Genomic DNA, 19,194 nt, shown 5'->3' on the forward strand with positions numbered 1-19,194 from the left:
CAATGGGATTTTGCTTTTGGGATATTAAACAGAGGCATGAGCACGTGCAGGCACTGAGGCTGGCTGGGTGCTCCTCTGGGCTTTAACCAGGGGGACACAGGCACATGCTGCCATCCCTATCCAACCCCATCCCCACAGAGGGGCACGTAGAAGGGATTTATGAAGGGTTTTCAGGAGGGACTGAGCACTGCCCTCAGCTGAGATCCAGGCAGGCACTGGCTCTGCCTGTGTAGGGCTTCCCTGGTTCTGGGATGTTGATGTGTTCCCCAGCTCCCCTGGAAAGCTGTGATACCCTGAGCTGCAGGACTGGCTGGACAGCAGGGAGAGGAGCCCCCCGGGCTGGCAGCAGCACCCAGCACCCTCCAGGGGAGCACTCACCCGTCCGCATCCTGGTAGTTCACGTTCAGGCGCTTGGCAGATCCCAGGAGCTCTGCAGAGACAAGAGGTGAAGGTCAGGGCAGGAGGCAGAGCCTGCAGGCCCCCCCATGAACCCCATCTCACAGCACACCCACCTCCCAGCGCACAGAACAGCGCCTGGCCCATCCCGGGGGTCTCTGCTCTACTCTCCTCTGCCTCCACTTTCACCTCCACGGACCCTCAGTGGGCTGACCCAGCTCCAGCTTGGCACTTTCCTCCCTCCATCTCTCCTGCCCTATCCACGTGTGCCCCCGGGATGGGTCAGACCCCGCAGCTCCTGCCACCCTGGCTTGGCAGGACAGCGAGCGCTTCCCTCCCCTTTATAGGCACGGACACACCAAAACTGCTGAGTGGGGCCATTTTACCCCCACTCGCTCCCTGTGCCCGCCGCTGCCACTGAGGCCTGGCCCACAGACCACATGGCTGGCATTTTTATGGCCAGGGCAGAGGCCGGAGCTTTCAGCTGTGAATGCAAGGATTGTGCTACCTTGGACATCCCCATTCCCCTGGCCAGCCCTCCCTCCCCTTCAGAGACCCAAGGATTGTGCCACCTTGGCTATCCCTACCCCTCTGCCCATATCTCCTGCTCCTTCAGGGACCACTGGGCAGCAGAGGATGCTCAGTCCACCCTCAGCACAGCCTCACACGCACCCCCAGTGCACCCCCAGCTCCCTGCCCCTTCCCACAATTAATTCCAATGGATTCCTTCCTCCCACACAGAGAGGACATTTTATTCTTCACCGAGGGGCTGAGAGCGGATTAACATCTCTGGAATTCACCCGTTAAGTCAAAAGGGAAAGAAAGGGGAAGGTATGTGGGGGGCCAAGAAATACCACCACTCCTCCTCTGCCTTTCCAGGCAGCCCCAGCGCTGAGCCAGGGAGGATTAAATGCTTTGAATGATTTCTGTGCTTTTTCCCACAGAAAATCAAAGTCTGAGTGCCAGGCTCTGAGCCTGGGGTGAAACAGCTGCTCAAACCCCACTCGGCTGTGGGGGGGTCCTGGGGAAGGAGCCCCTTCCTCGCAGCCAGGTAGATCTCTGAGGCTGAAGATCCTTCTCCTTTTCCTTCCTCTCCTTCTCCTCAATTCTCTTCTCCTTCTCTCCCAAGGTCTCTGCCCACCTTGCATGGCAGATCCCTTAAGCCATACTGGGCTGTGTGATCCCTCTGCTGGAAAAGAAGAGCTGAAGGGGGGCTGGCTCATTTATCATGCAAATGGATAATTAAAGGAAAACAAGGACTGGGGTGTTCATTACTGCAATTTACAGTGTTTTGTAAACAGCCTAATTAACACAAAATGAGCTTGGAGTGGCTGCTGGTGAAGGACTCATGACTCCTCACCACAGCTGAGGGGATCAGGACAGGATCACCCTAATTACCTCTTCCAGGGACTGTTTGTCTTTGAGCCTCAGCCACCAACCCAACAGACCTTCCCAAAGGAACTGGCTCCCAAAGCCATCACTCAGCAGAGCTCCCACTTCCCCCTCCCAGCCCCAAGAGCTCAGGATCTGGGGTCTTCATCAAGGACAAGTCGCTTCCCTTGACCTCAGCAGCCAGGAAAAAAAACCATTTCACTTGTAAACTGGCCACTTCTGATCTGAGTCCTAGAGAACCGTAACCACTGGGATTGCTCCCACCATCTGCAGCTGAAAACTGCCCCTGGAAAAGGGTCGGGAAGGGGAGGAGAAAGAAGAGGGGGAAGAGGGGTCCTTACTCAGGGCAGGAGGGGCAGACTCTCAATGCAAGGCTGGGAAAAGAGACAGGCTGAATGGAGATGCCCAATGAGCACCAACACCTCCAAAAGAGGCAGAAACATCCCACAGCCCCTGGGGGCTGGTCCTGGAGTTGAGCAATGCCCACTGTTTGAAGAAGGGGAGTTCACCCAAATATCCTATCCCTAACCCCACCTTCAAGGGGACTGAGCTGGCCAGTCCACCAAGCAGGGCTGGGATGTCCCAGGACACGGTGGGTGTCCCAGACAGCTGGCCGCATCCACATCTCCCTGAGCAACATTCCTCAAATTCGTTCCCTGCTCCAGCAGCCCAGCCAGGCCAGGACACAGAGCAGGAGCACATGGACACGGTGTGGGTGGCTGAGAAAGCTGCAGGTCACCAATAGCACAGCCAGGAGCAGCATTCCCTTTGGGGGTCTTCCTAAATGCTTGGGTCCACCTTGGGCAGAGAGGGAAAGCATCCCTGGTTTGCAGGTGGGTAAATCACTGCTTGGAGAGCTGGAGGGTTTGCAGCAAGGCTGGTAGGTGAAGTGTGGGTGGGAAAGTGTCTTGACACCCCAGCATAAAGGCATGGGAAAGGAGAAAAAGAGGGATGGAGGGGAAGCAGACCACAGCCAAGCAGCTGGGACCCCTCCACCAGTGCCATCCTGCTGCACAGCCTCAAACTCCAGGGACCTGGTGACAGGAAGGCAGCTGATGGGACATTTCCCTGCATTCCCCCTCCTCATTCCATCCATGTGCTCCTTTTGACCAGTTCCCCAGGTATTCCCCATTTCTTCAGCCCCTTCTCTCCTCGTTGGTGCCCAGGCTACCCATCCTTTTCCACACAGATGTTCTAGAGCTCAGCAGAGGCTGGGCCAAGCTGTTCCCAATCCCGCAGCCCTCCCAGTCTGGCCTGGTCAGCTTTGGCAGGGGGCTGCAGAGCTGGGCTGGGAAAGGGCTGCAGGGTTAATGCAGTTACAGCATTGGGATGGCGTGGCCAGATCCTTCCCAGCCACATCATCACTGGGGCAGGGGCACTCTCAGGCCTGATCCGCAACCCCCATTCCCCACCAGAGCACACTCATAACCCGGGAGAATGAGCCCAGAACACGGATCCAGCGCTGAAATACAAGGCACCCTGAAGGGGTTATTTATTTCCAGGGAAAAAACCCAGCTTGGTGCACCCCAAGGGTTAACTCCAGCCGCGGCTTCCCCCTGCCCGGCCCTGCTCCCCAGCACGACCCCGTGAGGGGTCCCCGCCCGCTCTGCCCCGGCCCGCCGCGTCCCCGGCGCCTGCCCGGGCAGGAGGAGGCTCCGCAGCGCAGGGCCGGGCCTGAGCGAGGCCTCGAGGGAGCTGAAGAGCTTCTGTGCGGCGTCTGGCTGCCAAGCGGCAGCGGGAAGCACCTCCGGAACGCTCCGGCAAATTGCTTACAAATGTCGGGCCGGCCGCCGGCCGTGGCGAAGGCAGCGCGGCCGCCCAGCACCAAACGGGGCCGGGGCCCTCAGCCCTGGCACGGCCTGGCTCCGGCCCCTGGCCTCTGGGTCCCCACTGAGGCGCAGCCCTGCATGGCGCATTCCGAGCAGCCTCCTTCGCCTGTGCCTCGGTTTCCCCGCGGGCTGCCCTCTCATGGCGGGCATGCCAGGCTGGGCTGGGCTCCTCGCGGGGTGCGGGGGGCACCCGGGGAGCGGCCGGCCGGGGCGGGCACCTCACCCGCCGCGCTGGCAGCCGGCCCGGCACAAAGCCGTATTTACCCCCCCGAGGCACTCGCCTGGCGCCGGCTGTGCCGGCTGCGTGGAGCCAGGCGTGCCCTCGGCCGGCCCAGCACCCCTGTGCCAGCGGACCGGGCACCCTGAGTCACCCGCTGCCCTCCAACGGAGAGCTCGGTCCTGCGGGGACAGCCGTGAGCTTCACCCCGAGCTCCTGGAGACCGACACAATCCCTCCAAAGCGCTCCTTGGGAAGCCGTGACACGTGCTTGCCTGGGTTTGGCTGGGGAAGGAAATGCCCAAATATCCTGTGGAGTCCTGCCCTTTGGATGCTCCTGCCCTGGCTCTCACACAGGAGAAGGCAGGTTTTTGTGCTGTGACCCCCTGCCGGATTTGTCCAGCCAGGGCAGCCAGAGCAGAGCTCCACTACTGGAGCTTTGTTGCTGTCCAGGACAACACACAAATCCGTAACTGGAGATCCACCTTCTTGCCACACAAACAACCCTTTCTGCTGGTCCTGTGTCACAGACTCTCATCCCATCCCCTTGTCCTGGGAAATCACATCCCCACACTGCTGGCTGCAAATACCCCTGTGTCATGAGCCTCCCTGTGCTGCAGGTCTGAGCATCCCAGTGTCATGAACATCCTGTGCTGCCAGCCACAGCATCAACCCTGAGTGTCCCTGTATCATGAGCATCCCTGAACATCCAGTCCTGAGCACCCCCACACTGCCTGCTACGAGTACCCTGCATGCAGGAAAGCCCTGCAAGGGCACTGCAGGAACACCATTCTGCTTCCCTGGGCAGCGGGAGAGGGACAGTGTGCATTGAACACACCAAACACATGCACGTACCCTCTTGGGAAAATGAAATCCACCTGGGGACTGTCACCGGTAAGCCAATAAAGCAGCTGGAGGAGCTAATCAGCTGCTATCCCGCAGAGCAGCAGCCGTCTCCGATGGTGGTGGCAGCCTCTGGAGCTGGAGGCGGAGGTGGCAGGAGGTGACAGCTTCACCCAACCTGCCCTGTGATGGCCCGGGGTGGCCCTGCCTTGGCACATGATGGGTTCATGCCAGGGCTCAGGACAGACTCACCATCTTGGCCAAAATCAAGACCCAAAGAGGTGATGTCCATCCCTCTTCCGCAGGAATCACCCTTCCCTGTCACCTCTCCGTCCACAGGCACGTCTGCTGTGGCCACCCACAGCCGGCTCCTCCCGGTGCAGCCTCCCGGCAGACCGGCTGCTTCAGCCGCAGTTTCCCAATACGTTCAGAAGATTCACCCACCTTGATAGGGAAGGAGTTTAGCCACAGAGATGTTAAGAAACTCAACCAAAGCTGCCCAGTCAGCTCAGAACAGAGGCTGGGCCAGAGCCAAGGGCTCCTGACCCCAGCTCTCTACTACAGCCACCAGCTGCGCCCCAAACACAGCCCAGCGCTGTGCCCGGCTCCGCAGACAGGGGCTCCCCTAATTCCCCTGTGGTGATGGTCGGTGAATTTGGCTGCCAAGGTGCTGCTGCCTGGGAAACCTGGCTGAGCACCCATCCCTGTGCCCAAATGCCATGGCTGTCCCAATGCCACAGGTGTCCAAAGGCCAGGGGTGCCTTCCTGCCCATAAAGAGCCTGTGCCAGGTTTGAGGCTCTGCAGCATCACTGAGGATGGGCTCCCCACCAACGCTGACAAACAGGCCCCTTGCCAAGCCAGGCACTATGGGGTTGGTGTGACTGGGGCAAAGCCACTGGGTTTACTGGCAGGGATGGGGAGGCTGCAATCAAGGAGGTGGAATCCCATCAGCAGAGGGCAAATGGCATTGACATGAGAGCAGCTGGGAGCCCCTTACTGTCCCTACACCAACATCTGGTAACTCCTCAAGAGTACTTGGCATTTTCACCCCTTGAGAAACCTACCAAACCCTGGAGCAGACCAGGGCCCTGCCTGCCCTGACACTGCACAGGCTGCAGGATGGCTGTCACACCAAGCCCTGCTCCTGGTTTCAGCAGCCTGGAATAATCCCAGCAAATGCAATAACCTTCCAGGAGCTGAGCTCTGGGCAGCTTCTCACAGCATCCTGAGACTGGATACAGCACCCCTGTGCTATGAGTATCCCTGCACCTAATGCTCATTTCTAACCTCAACAAAAGTCACCATTTAGCCCTGTCTGGAGCCCCAAATCTTAGGGCTTACAGCCACACAGAGCACAAGCTGTTCCTGTCACCAACTTGTCTCTGCTGATGGCATGTTCGAGTCTCCTCTGGCAGCTTGGCCTCCTTCCTCATCTCCTTCTTTAAGCAATACTGTCCTGCAGCATGTTCAGATATGATGGTGGATGATGGTGAAGGTGGGTGATGGCAGAGGGGTTCAAGAGGTCCAGGGATCTGCCTTCCATCCTAGGCTGGGCTGGAGGCCCACCACAAACAAAGAGGGATAGGGCAACAGGACCATGGAGTCAACTGGGAGCTTTTTTCCTTCTTTAGAGAAGTCTGGGAATATTTTTTCCAGGGTAAATCAAACTTCTAAGGTTTTTTAAGAGGCTGGCAACAGATGAGACATTGGGCAGCATCCTCACACAGCACAGACATTGATCACTCACCCTCAGCCCAGCTACTCCAGGACCCCCATCCAAACCCCCAATTCCCCCCAGCTGCTTCCCCTCACAAGCAAAGCAGGAAAAAACAGGCAGTTTGTTCAAAGTGAAGGCTCCCAGAACAATGAAAGGAAAAGCAGAATCGGAAACCCTGTCTCCATCCACACAGCTGGGAAGAAGGTGCAGCTCTCAGCTCTCGACCCCAAGGTTTGATGGCCACAGGGGACAGAGGGGACAAATGCCAAGCAGGGAAAAGAGCATCACAGGAAAACTTTGGGGCTGGATTCGCCCCTTGCAAAAGCCAAATACATGCTCCTGCTCTGACTTTCAGAAGGATTTCAGATGGGATGAGATGGATGGTGCTTGCTCCCCTTCTCCACAATAATTTGTGGGTTTGTAGTGGCTGCCTATCCCAAAGTGATGCAGCTCAGCCCAGCTCTCCTGGCTGGGAGAAGTGGTAACACCCCTTCCCCACAGAGCTGAAATTGCATCCCCCAGCCCCATCCAGGATGGAAACAGCTGGGAAAGGCTTCGGGTGGGAGAAGCCAGGCGGCTCCTTCAGAGATACAGGGGCTCCTTTCCCAGCTGGCCGGGGAAACGCGTTACCGGGAGGTGAAGTCACCGTCCCTGCTGGGACCTGGCTATTCCGCTCTCCAGGATATGAACTCAGAGGAGCTGTATTTGCCCAGGGAAGAGGTGGAGCCTTTTCCATTTCCCCCATCCTTCCGAAAGGACAGGACGCCTCCTGAGCGGGAAGAGATGGGCCGATAGCGCTGGGGGACCAGGCCAAGTGCCAGCACTGCCTGAACCTGCAGCGGGCACGCCTGGGCTATGGGACATGGGACCAGCAGAGCATCAGCTCATTAACAATGCACCTTAGCTCATGTCTAGCCGGTTCCCTGTAAGCCAAGGAAGGGCTGTCCCAGATACCCTGGCAAAGGGGCTGCACCTGCAGACACTCTCAGTGTTGTCATTCATGCCATGCCCAGTAAATGGTGCATTAGCATAATCTGTGGTGGATGTGCTGCAGATTGACAAGGGCAAAAATAACACAAAAAGGACTTAAGAGAGATTAGGAGAACAAACCCAGGCAGATTCAACCTGGGAAAAATGCAGATTGCAGCATCTGGGGAGAAATAATCCAACCGGCAGCAGGTCAATGGGAGGAAGAAAGAGGGGAAGCAGGATGTGGGGGGACGGTGAGAGGAGCAGTGTGAGCGTGGGCACAGAGGAACCTGCTGGTCAGGAAAGCAACCTCGGCAGCCCTGCGTGGGGGGATGCTGCTTCCCAGGGTACCCCACTGTGTATTCTCTTGCTTTCTGGGGTACCACCGCCCAGCACATACCCAGGGCTGTGAACATGAGAGAGGCTCACAGGCAACGTGAGAGGTGAGCGACAGGAGGCAGCAGTGAAGGGCTGGCCTTGCATGGGAAGATTAGGGCAGGTCAGTAAGTCTGGATTAGCTGAGCAACAGTTAATTAGGGAGGGCGAGCAGGGACGCAGCAACCCAGCAACCCACCTACACCTGGAGGGGTTTGACGCTCCAGAGCAGCACGTACCTATTTATTTTATGGTTCTAACAATGAGCCCCAGATAAAAATTAGAGCAGCCAACAGTGGCCAGCAAAACCCTGTGGGCTCAAGGGAGCGAAACAAAGATCCAGCCCCTACACTGCTTGGAGGTTGCAGCAACCCTGCAGCTTCCAGGGGAAGCAGGGCAAGGCTGAGGCTGGAGGACTGGGCTGCCACAGCCCTATGGCACCACGTCGCCATCAGCACCAGCCCCGTGCCCGCACATGGCAGCTTGGCACCCAGGAGCTGCTCCAGCCGGTGGAGCCAGTACTCAAAGCACACAGCGATGCGGAGGCTGGAAATCCTGTGACATCCTCCTCCTTTGGCCCCGGGGAAGCTGCCGTGCACCTGGAGCAGGCGCTGCCAGGGCGGACGGAGCGGCTGTCCCCACCCTGGCTGCGCTAATCTGGGCAAGGCACACACAGGATGGGAGGGGAGGCAGCGGGAGGTGAAGCTGTTCGCTCGAGGTCACCCCGAAGGTCGATGGTTCAAGTGCCGCCACTCCTTCCCAAGGCTGCCACACGGCTGGGAACTGAATTTTACTCCAAACTCCCCCCTCTCGCCGGCAGCCCGTGGGCAATCAGCTGTCGGCAGCCCGGGACTAACCTCAGACGGCTGCTGGCGGCCAGTTTGGAGTCACACGGTTAAAAATACCTTGCGGATGCCTTTCCTCAACTCTGACCCCGCGAGCCGGTGCTGCCGCCAGCCCAGCTCAGGGACGTGCCGGCAGGGTCCCCTGGGACAGTCACAGCCTGGGCTGTGGCAGCTGCTGCCTGGGGACTGGGTTTTCCTAAGAACCAAGGATTTCCACTTCTGGGGGGTTGCTGACTATATTCTCTATGGCCAAACTGAAATAAGGGGGTCAGCTTCCTAAAGCTTCCTTCCAGCAAGTGATGCCTGCACTGTCCAGCTCCCTCTGAACTGCAGCCTGGATTTCAGTAGCTTCAGCAAAACGTCTCCTTCTCTCGGGGACAGAGCCAAAACGTGGCCTCTGGTTCCTGCCAGTCTCAAGGGATGCTGGATGGGTGACTGCTCCTGCAGATTCCATGGTGCTGCAGCCGTTTGTGGCATCTGCATTGGGAAAAAGTGTAAGGATCTCACTCAGCAGTGGCCACTCAGCTCCCAAGCCATGATGGACGGGAGGGATCCTTCTCCAAATCCCTTATGGAGAGGGCACACAGGGCACCTTGCTGTTCCCATTCCCTGTGCAAAGGTCACCTACCAAAACTCGTGAGAACTGACTGGCTGCTCCATGCTGCTGGCAAGTGGGAATGCGAGAGGGATGGGTCCATCACTAGCGGGCACAGGCCAAGCTCTCTCCAGCCTGAGAGAGACGGTCCCATTGCCACTCTCCTTTCCCTCCCAAGATGGGGAAAAGTGTTGCCCTTTCAATAGCATCCCGTGGCATGGTCCATGCCCAGAGTGAGAGCTCTTTCCCAGATGGATCAGACCCTGCAACTGCCTGCCTGCATTTCTGGCTGGACCATTCCAAAGTGGGAGAAGCCATCACCAAAATCTTGCCCACTGCCTTAGCTGGATTGGGATATTTTCATACAGCTGTGGCAGTGAAGGATTTGCCTGGGATCCTGGTCTACAACAGGGTTCCCATATGCAGTGGACAGGAGAGGGACATGACAGCTACATGACCAGGATGTCCTGCACCACCCTGCATGTCCCCACATGGAAGCAGCAATCACTTAGCAGGTAGGGACAGTCTGTGTCCTGGGGAGAGGCATCACCCTGTTCTGGAAGCAGGAACCTGCCCCAGCACCCACACCCACCTTCCCATCCCTTGGGGGCCCTTGGTGACTGCTGAGCTATTCTGGGCACTGCGTTCCTGACCCCCTCCCCTCATCCCAGCTGCTCCAGGGCCGGCAGGGAGGGCAGCAGGTTCCTCCCATTGCCAGCCCGGACGCCAGAGCCGGGCAGCAGCTGCTTGGGGACCAGCTGGGGACAAAGGCAACACAGAGCAGCCCCATCCCCCCATATACCTTGGAAGGGACAAGGGCTGAGTTAGTTACAGCAAGGTCAAAGGCATCACAATACAACTCCAGTAGAAAAGAAGGAGCTGGATCTGAGGCATCATAGAAAAGAAGGAGCTGGATCTGAAGACCTCCAGTCTGAGCTCTGGTCAGCAGCTCCCATAAAGGGATCAGGAAGGGGTTTGGGGGCAGTACATCAACACCTCCCACCCCGCAAAGAACAGGCCCACCTCAGCACCAGAGGTAAACAGAGGCAGAGGCAACATCCCTGGCTCCTTGTCAGACCAATGCTGTGCCCAGCTTCCCGCAGGGACCCCTCTGCCAGGTCAGCCCCCTCCACCCCAGCCCTGCCTGGGCGCTCCCCACACCCCATCCCGGCGGAGCGGTGGTGGGACACAAGCCAAGGCCTGCCTGCTCCCTGGACCCCTGCCGGGAACTCGATCTGTTTACGCCTTCCCAGCACGGCGGGTGCGTGTCGGGAACGGCCCCGGCAAGCCCGACTTGGCGGCGCAGGCAGGACGTGGGAGCAAGCCCTGAAACCCCACCTGCTGCCCCGCAGCATCCCGGGGCGGGCGTGGGGAGAAAGTGCAGGAGCACAGGGAAATATGGGACCCTCCTGCCTCCATCTGCTCCTTTCTGTAGAAAAGGCACCACTTCTTGCTCTGTGCTACCCCTCCTGTGGCATCCAATGCCCCCTACCCTGGCCATGAGACCATGGTGTGTTGCTCCATCCCCAGGCTTGGCAGGGAACAGTTTTCTGAGCAGTGGCAATCCTTCTGGGAAAGCACTGGGAGAGCCAACTAGCCCTGGAAGGCTCTGGAAGGCTCGTCCCTTCCTGGAAAACAAGGTACTCTTTTGGCAAACATAGCCAGCAACATGTGTGGGTGCAGGGGGCTGATGGCCACATGCTGGTTCCTGTTCCAGGGTCTGGGTTGTACCCAGCTGGGGCTGAGAAGAGGCACCCACCTGCACTGCTCCTGGGAGGAGATGTTCATCCAGGACTGCTCACCTGGTGTGAATTCAGTCTCACAAAGCCACAGGCATTCGGAGCAGGCTGCACTGGGACAGAGTCATGACTTCAGGGACATGGAGCTGGACACCTGCTCATCCACACCAGGTTTGGGTTGAAAGGAACAGAGAAGCAGCTCCAGGATATCCATGTGCTGCTAAATATAACCAGTGGGACAGATGCTCCAAGACAGGGAGTTGCCTGCACCTTAACACTGTTGAGCAGGAAACTGAGGGCTCTCCCATTGCTTAAGTAGCTCTTGAGGTTTGGAGACACAGAGCAGGGTCAGAGGCAGCACCTCATTCTGTGCAGGAGCCTCCTTCCCTCTAAGGAGTGTCTCCCTTCTTTTTAAGCCAGCAGGATTAGCAGGTACTGGTTCAGGGAAGCCAGGAGGGCTCATGAAGCCCTTCCCATCTGTGTCAGCCCCACAAAACCAAACACAAGAGCTGCTTCACACCAATCAGAGCAGCCTGGGTTGCAGCCCAAAGCAATCCCTGGACCATGGCTGTGCTGGACCCCACACTGCTGGCCAGACTGGCCATGTCTCCATGTTCCCTGTGTAGGCAATGATTAGCCACCAGGGAGGACTCTGGCCCCCTTTGGAGGCCACTGAGGCCAGTGGTTCTCACGTGGCCTTGCCATGGTAGGGACACATCCCAGGTCCCTGAGAGGCTGCACAGGCTGTGACTTGGGTGTCCTGCCCGGGGAGACAGGACACCCATGCCAGGGGAAGATCGGTGGGGCTCCCAGTCCCCAGTCTCCATACTGGTATTTGCATCCAGTTCACCTCCAGCTGGAAGCCTCCTTCAGGCTTATCCACGCCTGTCCTGGCAAAGAAACAAGGCAATGCTCCACAAGGGGCTGCTGGAGGGGGAGACTGAGGCAGGCAGCACTGGGATAGATGTTCTATGGGTGCAAGAGGCACCTGCAGAGTGGGTGGCAGAGCCTGAGCCAACCTCGCTGCTGGGGACACCTCAGTGCCAGGCACCAGATGCCCTTGCCGTGCTCGCCAATTCCTTTCCAAGCAGACAGGGCCTTACACAACCAGCCGTGCCCAGCGTTACGAAATCCCAGGAGCTTTCACCCCTCCCAGCACAGCCGCCCACCTCAGGTGGCCGAGGCAGACCCAGCTGCTGGGATGGCCCCAGGGAGGACGGGGCAGGGGTCTGGGCATGGCACCAGCGCCGGGGGCCTCGTGCTCCCTGCACAGCCTTGGCCGGGCCCGCAGGGAGCGGCGCTGGCAGCGCTTGGCGGAAGCACCGCCGGACGTGTTGCACCAGGCCTGGGATGCCCCACGCAGGCTCTCCCTGCTCCCTTATCTCACCATCACAGCCCTGCTCCCTTGCAGCTCCGGCCTTGCTCCCTGGACTTGCAAACGGCTCGGGGTGGCTGTGCACCTACCCTGGGCAGCATCCCGCAGGAGCGAGGGATGGGCCACAGTATCCAGCCCTTCCTTCCCTGGGAGGGTAGAGATCATACCAACAGAGCCATTTCCAAGCAGTTTGGGCATCTCCAGACAGGTCTGTGACTCACCATGACACCTCGGCAAGGCTTGGGTGATATTACAGCCCCAAGGTTCAAACAGATCCCTCCCTCTCCATCCCAGGCACGATTTTTTAGGGAAGGCAGGATGGGATTTAGGGGGAGCCAGAATGCTCGCAGCTCCTCCCCACCCTCTCACTTGCTAGAGCAGCCAGGAAAAAAAAAGGTGGTTTATTGTTATTTAGTTTCTTGCCCCTTTCATACTCCTTTGCCGGAGTTTTTGCCAGCGGCAGGCCCCGGGTCTGGCGGGGATCCAGGACAGCCGAGGCGCTTTTAAAAACAAAGCAGGGCGCGTGCATGCACACATACACGCACGGCATCCAACCCCGCTTTTAACTCTTGCCGGAGCAATGCTGGTGGAAGCATCCATTTCCAGCAGGAAACCATCTTACACACGGTCCATCGCCACTGGGATCCAACAATGCACCTTCCACCTTCCCAGAAAAACCTCTTTGTGGCACTGGGATCCTGACAGAGAGGTGGCAGAAGTGATGCTGGTCGTTTTTGTGGTACACCAGCTCCCTCCTGAAGCCAGCCAAGCCAGAGGATGGAATGCCAGTGCTGGCAGTGTCCTTGCCACGTCCCCTTCTCTGCAGCCCTGGGGAGCACTGTCCTGGTTACCGTGCCCGTGTGCTGCTGGCAGCCGGGCACACGGTGTCCCAGGGCGGGGGCTGCCCTCCCTGTCTGCCTTCGAGCTGCCGTCATCTGAATTATCATGTGTTTCTGGGTCAGACAGCCAAAACGGCCTCTGCAGCCCTTGGGGAGGGGCAGCTGAGCCCCCTGATCTGGGCTGAGTCACCAGGAAATGCCCAAGGGATGGAAATTCCCCTCCTGTCCCATACCTCAGCCTCCTGCCTGTGACACTGGGGATGGCTGCCAGCCTGGCTCCATCCATGACCTCTGCATTTCCAGGAGATCCCAGATTCCCCGGCATATCCCAGCAATGTCTGGCCATCTCCAAAGGATGGCAGCATGGCCTGGAGCAGGCTCAGAAGTCTCCACATTCATCCCCTTCCCCAGAAGGGTTAGCTTGGTTTTCCCCCACTCTTTTATAAAGACAAGAAAAAGTCAGCTGCAGTGGCCCAGGCTGACAGCAGGGACCACAGGCTGCCCTGCCAAAGGGCGTCCAAAGGCTGGGGACAGAAATACAGACCTGGGACAGGGGGAGATGTGGAGCTGTGAACACAGGGAAATGGGGTGCAGAGGGTCAGGGGCTGGGCCAGCTGATGTCCAGCACAGGCTCCTCCATCTCCCTGTGTGATGCTGTTTGCTTGTGCCTTATCTCCTGCACTGGCACAGCGACTCTTTCCCTGGCTCCGGGCGCTCCAGTGGCAGCCGGGCCCCTTTCCAAACACAACACCCGTTGGGGCCCAGCTTTGAAAACCAACTATCCCTTCACTCCTTCTGCTGCCTGTGCGGGGCTTTTCCTTCCCAGCTAGAGAGGTGGGAATGCCAGGATGGGAAAACCCACCCAGCAAACATCAGGCTACCAGAGGAAATGCCCCTTTCCAGGGAGGTCAGGAGCCACAGGAGGAGGAAGAAAGGATGGACCCCACCTTGCCATGGAGCTGCAGCCCCACCACCATCCAGCCTCGTGGCTGCCGCACTCTCCAGAGCCTTTGAAGGCTCTTTTCTCCCGCTCCCACCACCCACCCACCGCAGGCTGGGTCAGGAGCAGGTCTGGGCACGATGTGGGGTGGTGGGGTCCCCAGCACGAGGCCACGGCCAGCCCGGCTGCTCGGGCACGGTGCCTCGCCCCGCTGCTGGCTCAGTCCTGGAGGAAGAGGGAGTTTTGCCCGTTTCGGCAGAGTTTCTCAGCGTCTCTCCGCAGGCGTGCCCACAGCCTCTCCAAGCAGAGCGCGGCTGTGGAGCCGGTCCAGCCCGTCAGACCTACAGCGTGCGGGGAGAGGAGGGGAGGACACAGCCAAGGACGCTTTGGGAACTCGTCCTCGAAACTTGGGCTCCAGGGGATGTGGCCAGAGCCACACTTGTGCTCGGTGGCAGAGCTGGGTCCAGCCGCCCGCACTGCCCAGGGCAGGAGTGGAGCAGGAAAGGTGCCCAGGCACCCCTGCACCACTGCCACCAGGGAAAGCCATCGGGTGTAACAGAGCCTGACACGATAAGGATCCTGACACGATAAGCTTTGCTCTCCAGCCAGACCAGGAACAGCACCTGGAGTACCCAAGGGTTTGGGACAAGCCTCGCTCGGTAGCAGCAGCGAAGAGGAGGACAGTCCTCCTCTGTAAGGGGGGATGCTGCCTGGCACAAAGGCACATCCAACATTATTACAAAATAACTAACAGATTGCAAAAAAGGAGCAACTTCTCCCCCAAACAACTACAGACCTGCTGGCGTTGGGAGAAGCAGAAATCCCAGCAGGTCATAAAAGGAGAGCGGATGTTTCTGCAGAGGACAGGGACACAGAGCGCCGGTGGCAACGGCTAACAAATCACAGGAGAGATATTAAACCTCACGCTTTGAGGCTTAAGCTGATACAGCTACTAGGGATTAGGAGGAAATTCAAGGGGGAGAGAAGGAGCGATTTATCCCACATCTGCCTGCTACAGTCTCACAGCACGTGGAGCAACATCGCCCTTCTCCTGCCAAACTGGATGGTGGCAGCAGCATCTGAGGGCTGGCACAGCTCTTGAGAAAACCTTAACATGCTTTGTGCTGTTGGGGTGCAGTGGTGAGAGGCTCCAACACAGGCGTGGAGATAAAGCCAAGACCAGCTTGCATTTAACGACTAGTTAGGTCATGACCCAAACACAGCCATGTCCCATGAGCCCACCCTAGTCCTTAATATCTAAGGTCTGGAAAGCACCAACATAGCTGGTGAAATGGGGCAAGTGGCTGACCGAACCTCCTCAAGGCAGCAGCTGAACCCCAGCAGGGGCTTTGCTCCCTGTCCTTGAGAGTTTCACACCAGTTTGCTCAGCTGCTGCCCTTTCTTTGTACTTTGCATACGTTTAAACAAAAACCTTCACCACTCCCTTGAGGAAGGCAAACAGTGAGTCCAGCTCCCATCGCCTTTCACAGCTCCTCCAGCCCGCACTATCACAGGGGCTCCCCCTCTCCCAGCATCACCCCGGCATCCCCCATGCCCTGTGCCTGGATCCTGCATTCAGGGATGGGGACACCCAAACTCTGCCGGACACTGTCCAGCTCCAGAAGCCGTTGTCCCAGAGGGGCAGAGGGGCTGAGGGGCCTGGCCAGAGGGGCTCTGCCTGTCACCTCCCCCGGGAGCCCCAGCCCCTCGCTGCTGGCCCTGGTGCATTGTTGGCGAGGGCAGCCGCCCAGGGACGTGATTGATCGCGGGGGAGAGAGGCCAAAGCCGTGATGGGTCGTTTAACAATTTCAATTAAACTCTGCAACGCTCCCGAGGCAGAGGGGAGGGGAGAGGGAGAAGGAAAATAAAAAGCGGGATGTTTCCATTGCCAGGGAGCCTCAGCAAAGCGCGGCTGGCCCGGCAGGAGCAGCCTGGCTCTCCCAGACCAGAACCCCCTCCCTGGCTGCAGGAGTGACCACGGCGTCGCGCCGTCCCCTTCCCGCAGGCAGGACAGCTGCCCTCGCCTGCCCTTTCCCTCCTGGCTCCTGCCCCCAAAAATCCCGTCCCTGCCCGCCCCGGCACCTCGGAACGAGAGGTGCTGTGACCCAATTGTGCGGGGAGAGGCTGCGCACGGAGAATATTAAACGTGTCCCTGAAGTTCCCGCTGCCGGGACTGGCGCTTGGATTTTGCTTACGTGCGGTGACTTTTTTAGGCACAGGAAGCCCCAGAGGGCTGATCACAGCGATCGAGCTCCCAATCCACTGAGACAGCAGAAGGACTCTTAGAGGGATTTAAAAAAATATATAATAAAAAAAAATAAAAATCAGCATCTCAGCCTGTCATATGGAAAAGGCACTTTAATGAGCAGCAAAGGCAGCAAATGCTTGGCTCACATGGCATCGGTGAGAAGAGGGAAAGGGAACCATAAGGAACGGGGAGCAGCGGTGCCCTCCATGCCAGGGATGAGCCTCCAGCACCAGGCAAGCCCCACACCAGGTCAAGCCCCACAGAGGGCTTGCAGCAGCGGCCTTGGGGGGGTAAGGGGGTTTTGGCCCCTCCTTATAAAGGAATAAAATGAAAACAAGCCGAGGGAGCTGCTGATGCCGCTGCAGCGGGGGAGTTAAACACACATGTTCACGTGGGTGCCCCATGGCTGCAGGGAGGGGAAGACTCCAGAGAGAAAACAGACAGGATTGAACTGTGAGAGAGTTACTGGAGGGTACAGGAGAAAACAAGTGTGACTTCAGCCCTCTGGGTGTGCAGGAGGAGGAGAGCCATGAGCACCCCAGCCTGCACACACTGCCTGGCCATGGGACACCAGATATGGGCACGGAGCTGCGTCAGCCAGCAGGACACTCATGTCCCAGCATTATTTATTGCCTTGGGGGTGTCCTTCAAGCCATCCACATGGACAGACTGTTCAGCTCTTGTTCAGCTCAGGGACCCTGTACAGGCACAGTCCCTGAGCAGTAGAGGCAATGGCACCCAGTACCTTCACCCAGGGAAGGGGCATCAGATGCCCCTGTTCTGGGGAGGAGGTGGCTCCCAGCCCTTCTGAAAGCCCAGCAGTTGAGATTTGCAAAGTTCTGGCCCAGTCAAAGCTTTCCAGTAGATGACCCAGGGGAGTTGATCCCCTCCTCACGTTTATAATCCTCAGCCTAACTCGGGTTTCTTTGTGCCAGTCTCTCTGCTCTGAGCTGCTCCTAAGAAGCCTCCTCCTGCCCGAGTTTCCTCTCTCCCTCCTCCGGACAGCTTATTTCCCTTCAGCTTTCCCACGCACCCCCATGAGACCCCCCAAGATGAGCAGCAGCCTTGGCAGAGGCATCCACACTCCCCCAGCCCGGGCAGCCAGGGTGCACCTTCCCCCCGCAAGACATGGCATCGAGAGCCTTTTTATTTACTTTTCCCAGTTTCCGTCTCTTGGTCTGTCAGGAGAAATGACCAGGAGCTCAGCTCTATACACAGGCTCCGTGGCAGTGGCCAGGATCTCATCCACCTTTCCACCCTCCCCATCTCCTCCAGATGCTGTGCAGCATCTGCAGGACCCCGGTGCCCTTGGGGACCCTCCCGAGCCCTCTGCTCACTCCAAGCTCTGCTTGCTGCTGACCTTTCTGAGAGCACAGGCAAGAAAACAGCCCTGCTGAAGGGTTAAACATTACCAGACTGAAATTCAAGGCTTGACGATTGGTTCCAGTCGACTGGCTGGGATGATAATTTTTCACAAGATAAATACGGCTGGGAGCGAGCAGCAACCGCTAAAGACCCTTTGTAGCAGCGTCCCCCCAAAGCGGGTCACTTCCCCCCGCCATGGCTGCTTCCCTGCACCCATCCCTGCTCAGTGGCCCACACTGCAGGGCCCCGGGCCCAAGGGGAACCCCAGCTGAGCTGTAGGATTGCTTACAGCCCAGTCATTCATCCGCACGGGCTGTGCTTGCGCTCCCGCCTCCGGCCGCAGCATAACTCGTGTGCCGGGGGCCAGAGCCAGCACTGAGACTCACACCCCGGGACTGGCAGGAGTGCCCAGCCAGGGGGAGGGAGCCCAGGGCTCTCTGCCCAGGTACTCACTGCTCTTGGACGCCTTGATCTTGGCCACCAGCTTCTGCACTCCAGGTACGTCCCCGTTCTTCACGGCCTGGATCAGCTCCTGCTCGCGCCCCATCGCAGGCAGGTGGGAGCAGCGGCAACGTAGAAACCCTCAGATCCCAGAGGTTTATAAAGCCATGGGAATAAGCCCCTAATTCCTCAAAACACACTTTGATGAGAGATGAAATCCAGGAGGAAAGACACTTTACAATCCCACAGGGCATAAAAACCAGAAAGAAGAAGTCTTTCTGTTAAGGGCAGAAGCCCCTTTCTGCATCAGGAGCAGCAGGACCCAGATGAGGTTTGGTTGGAGAACATGCAATCAGTTAAAACAAAAATTGCTTCAGTGCTCGGGGACAGGCTCCCAGCAGCACAAGAGCTCTGTGAGACAACACCAGGCAGCTCGGGGCAGGGTGTCCAGCGCTGGCAGCATTGGGATGCCCTCAGCCTCTCACAGCACTCCTGGAGCCAGAGGTGGTGTGCTTTGCTCCCTTCAGCAGGCTCTGCTGCGTTGACGAGTCCCTAATTCATCCCAAAGGGATTACGGGCTCGTTGCCATCTGGAAGTTATAGATCCTCCCTCTCTGGTGCTCATTAGCCCCTTCGTTTCGGCACTCCTCTCGGTGACGGCACTGCAGGCACGCTGGGGAGCCCCGGCACGGCAGCCCGGGACCTGCGGAGGGAAGAGCAGAGTCAGCCCCCAAAGGCCATTTACCTCCCGGCTCCGTCGCGACAGCTTTTGTATCCGTGCTGAAGAACGAATACTTTGACTATATTTAGTCCTGGAGGGACTTGGCTCATCCTTATGTTAAACGGAGAGGGAAGAACCTGTGGAGGAAACCTCCCTGTGGAGGGAGCTGCCCCCGGAGCGGGACAGGGCACAGCTCCTTCCCGGCCCTCCCGGGGCCAGACACACACCACGGCCTCCCCGAAGGCAGCACACGGGGCTCGGGGCACACATCTCCCCCTCTCCTTTCCCGGTGGCAGCACACAGGAATGGAGCTGGGAAGGTTTAGCCAAATCTCTCTGCAGCCCATGGG

General features: G+C 58.4%; 1 protein-coding gene across 3 annotated transcripts in view; it reads right to left on the reverse strand.

The window, feature by feature from the left end:
* Nucleotides 1–18,766, reverse strand: part of CASKIN2 (CASK interacting protein 2) — a 28,805-nt gene extending 10,039 nt beyond the window's left edge. For all 3 annotated transcript variants that reach the window (XM_054278920.1, XM_054278921.1, XM_054278919.1), the window contains exons 1-2: nt 18,138–18,766; nt 379–430 (exon numbers count right to left, since the gene is read on the reverse strand). In XM_054278920.1, coding sequence (XP_054134895.1) covers nt 379–430; nt 18,138–18,231 — 146 coding nt within the window. In that variant the 5' untranslated portion in view covers nt 18,232–18,766. The remainder of the gene's footprint in view (nt 1–378; nt 431–18,137) is intronic.
* Between the last annotated feature and the right edge of the window lie 428 nt (nt 18,767–19,194).

This window comes from Melozone crissalis, unplaced genomic scaffold (genome assembly GCF_028551555.1).
Source record: "Melozone crissalis strain CALT ecotype California unplaced genomic scaffold, PUWL_Pcris_2 ptg000026l_1, whole genome shotgun sequence".
Taxonomy (NCBI): Eukaryota; Metazoa; Chordata; class Aves; order Passeriformes; family Passerellidae; genus Melozone; species Melozone crissalis.